Source organism: Vitis riparia, unplaced genomic scaffold (genome assembly GCF_004353265.1).
Source record: "Vitis riparia cultivar Riparia Gloire de Montpellier isolate 1030 unplaced genomic scaffold, EGFV_Vit.rip_1.0 scaffold835_pilon_pilon, whole genome shotgun sequence".
NCBI lineage: Eukaryota > Viridiplantae > Streptophyta > Magnoliopsida > Vitales > Vitaceae > Vitis > Vitis riparia.
The window spans coordinates 14568-17775 of NW_023269807.1; the positions used below are offsets into that span (position 1 = coordinate 14568).

Here is a 3208-nt window from a genome sequence, read left to right on the forward strand (position 1 = left end):
ATTTGTAGAGAGAGAAACGGAGAGTAGGAGGATAGAGAAAGCTCTCAGACCAATGGAAAACGAAGCAAAAAGCATAATGGAAGAAGAAGCAACCCCGACCCATAAGCCTTTGGCTTTGATTATGCTTCTCTGAATCTCAATTTTCCTTCAGTTTTTCTCAGCCTCCAAACAGGTCAGGCCCTTAATTTTCTCTCTGCTTTCTCGCCTTTTCTCTCTCTCTCTCGAGCCGCGAATCTCTGCCAATTATCTCTCTCAATTCTCTGCAACAAAAAGAGCAAAAATTGGAGTTGGGATTGGAAGCCCTGGTAAATAACCTCTTAGAGATCTCCCTTTTTCGATTTTTTTTTGGTGGGTCTTTGAGGGGATTGTTGGTGGGGTTGGTGTCTGGGATTTTTTAATAACGGTGTCGTTTTAGTCGAGCTGTGTGGAGGCCTGATTCAGGGGTTTTGTAAATTGGAGTTTGAATTTTGGAGTTTGATGACTGTTAGGGTTAGGATTTGGGTTTCTGGAATGTGAATTCAAAATTTGTTGAGAGTTGAAATTTTGGAGGGAGAGTTAGTTGGAATCTCTGGGCTTGTGGATTCGACTTCTCCCCTCAAGAAACATGTGTTTGGGGCTGGTGGCATTGCTGGGGTTTGTCGAAGTTACCTGTGTGTATATTAGAGAGTTGTGCAATGTGGGCTTCCGGAGGAGGACCAAAAAAGTACTGATTTAGTGTGGATTTTTTTGGGTTTGGGGAGTGAAATTGATGATCTGTTCATGATTCTGTTTGTTGAGAAATGCAACCTCCACATCAAGATTCGCGGGTTAATCTTGTCCAGTTGAAAGCTGATATAGTGAAGAGACTTGGGCCGGAAAGGTCGAAGCAGTATTTTTATTATTTGAATAGATTATTGGCATTGAAGCTAACCAAGGTTGAGTTTAATAAGCTTTGTTTTAGGATACTAGGGAAAGAGAATGTTGCACTTCACAATAGGCTTATTTGTTCAATCTTGAGAAATGCTTGTCATGCGAAATCGCCACCAGCAGTTAATGATGAAGAAGCTCCAAAGTCTACTCTAACTAAGGCCCTAAACCAGCCTGTATTTTTGAATGGAAATGTCTTGCCATTGTCACCGAAAAAGGTTAGATCATCAATTCGTGATCGTAAAGTCGGGGACCGTCCAGTTGTTATACTGAATGGGAAGGCTGACTGCGCATCTCATCAGCTGGCAGGTACAGGTGACAGTGATTTTTCTACAATATTGGAAAACGGGCATTTCACTCCCGTTGATATTCAGAAGCAGTTGCAGCATCATCAAGAACTGATAGAGCAATCAAAGAATGACGGGGAGGTTTCATTCCATCACCCTGCTAAATTATCACTAATAAAGACACCACCTGATGGTCCAGTTTCTGTAAATAGCAAGGACCAGAATGACCTAGTTGCCGAAGGTGGGAAAGAAGTACCCTCTCGAAGTCTACTCCATGCTCCACTTGGGATTCCATTCTTTTCTGTTAGTGTTGGTGGGGCCCGAAAGACTTTGCCTTTGATGAGCAGTGTTAGATCTGCTACCTCACTTGATAGTGGTAGACTGTACGATATTGAGACGTTAAGGGAACGTATGCAACAGATTGCTACAACACATGGTCTTGAAGGGGTGTCAGTGGACTCTGCTAATTTGTTAAACAATGGTCTGGATATTTACTTGAAGGGTTTAATCAGGTCGTGCATGGAAATGGTAGGTGCAAGATATGGCCATGACATGACGAAGAACAGTTCCAACAAGCAGCAGTCTGGTGGGAAGCTTGCAAATGGTGTGTGGCCAGGTCATCATTATCAGATTCAAAGTAGCTGTAGGCCTTTGGAGGGCATGCAAGAAGGGAGATCCTGTTCCCCAGTATCGTTGCTTGATTTTAAGGTTGCAATGGAACTAAACCCACAGCAGCTTGGAGAAGACTGGCCATTGCTGCTGGAGAAGATATCTACGCATCCATTTGAGGAATAAGACTTCCATAGCAAAATTGGTGTCTCCCAGTTGTGATGTGTTTAGTCAGTTCTGGTTCAAAGGGTATGACTGCTTCTTTTGGGCACATCAGTGTGGTGATTTCTATTCATGTTCTTGTTGAACCAGTCTGCTGGCCTCAAGGTGAAGCTCTATCCCTTGCAAGATGATGGGGATTAGAGGACATCTTTGTATTCTCCTACCATAGGGCTCTTCCTTGCTCAGAAAGGCCACATTTAACGACAACCAAGCAAAAGGACTTGAAGAAAAGAGTGTCATGTTTGGTTGCATGATTGTATGTTTAGCATACATATTGGTTATCTCACTGCATATCTTCAGGTTTTTTATGTAATTTATAGCAACAAGGGGGGGAATTTTCGAACAGTTTTGCAGGAATAATCTGTGTAGCTTGGTAGAAAGGTAAAATGCATGATGTTAGAGTTTCCATGTATGTACTTTTAACATTAAGAGTTGATTGCAATCTCATTATTAACAACACAGTTTTTTCAATTGATTATTCTCAATGATCTCAATTTCGATACTTAAGTTACTTATCCAATGGAAACTCCTTTAGTAGTATTATTCTGTGGTGTGCCAGGTGGGGAGTATGTTTGCTTCCTTTTCTTGCAAATCTTACTGTAATCTTGGTGTATGAGTTTTTTAATTTCCCTGTATTCTTCTTCATTTTTTTCTTGTTGATTACAATTTGCAGTTAATTAATTGGGAGAATATTTTGTCTGTTATTGGTTGTGGGGTGTTACTAACCCTGTCTTAGAAACCACATGTCAAGCTCTTAATTTGACCAAGTAAGAAATTGCATTCCTTTTTCTTCCATGATTAGCTAATTCGGAGATGAAATAATTCATTGTAGGGTTAATCTCAAGCATCACTAGTTGCCATGTTGTTTCAGGAAGGGGGTTTATGAAATTTATCATAGAAATAATTAGAAGCATTTGTATCCAAGACTAGCCATATTCATCATTGTGTAATTGAGTTTATTGTCATTATTGTTAACTATTACTATTATTAGTATTATTATAATTATTATAGTATAAATAATTAGAAGCATTTCTATCCAAGACTAGCAACATTGATTATTTAATAGTTGAGTTTATTATTATTATTTGTTTCTCAATCTACAAAGTGGCCTTTTATTTCTAGACTAAATAATCTTAGAGCACAACCAAGCAGTGTTCATGCCAGCTTAAGTCCCAACAATCATA

The 3208-nt window shown here is 39.6% G+C and overlaps 1 protein-coding gene across 1 annotated transcript; it reads left to right on the forward strand.

Annotated features, from left to right (window-relative positions):
• Positions 1-779: 779 nt before the first annotated feature.
• Positions 780-1988, forward strand: LOC117910750. The gene has a single exon (XM_034824903.1). It carries the CDS (start codon positions 780-782, stop codon positions 1986-1988), a length of 1209 nt encoding a protein of 402 aa, XP_034680794.1.
• The last annotated feature ends 1220 nt before the right edge of the window (positions 1989-3208 follow it).

Coding starts and splice junctions, on each gene's coding strand:
- LOC117910750 (XM_034824903.1), top strand. CDS start 780: ATGCAACCTCCACATCAAGATTCGCGGGTTAATCTTGTCCAGTTGAAA.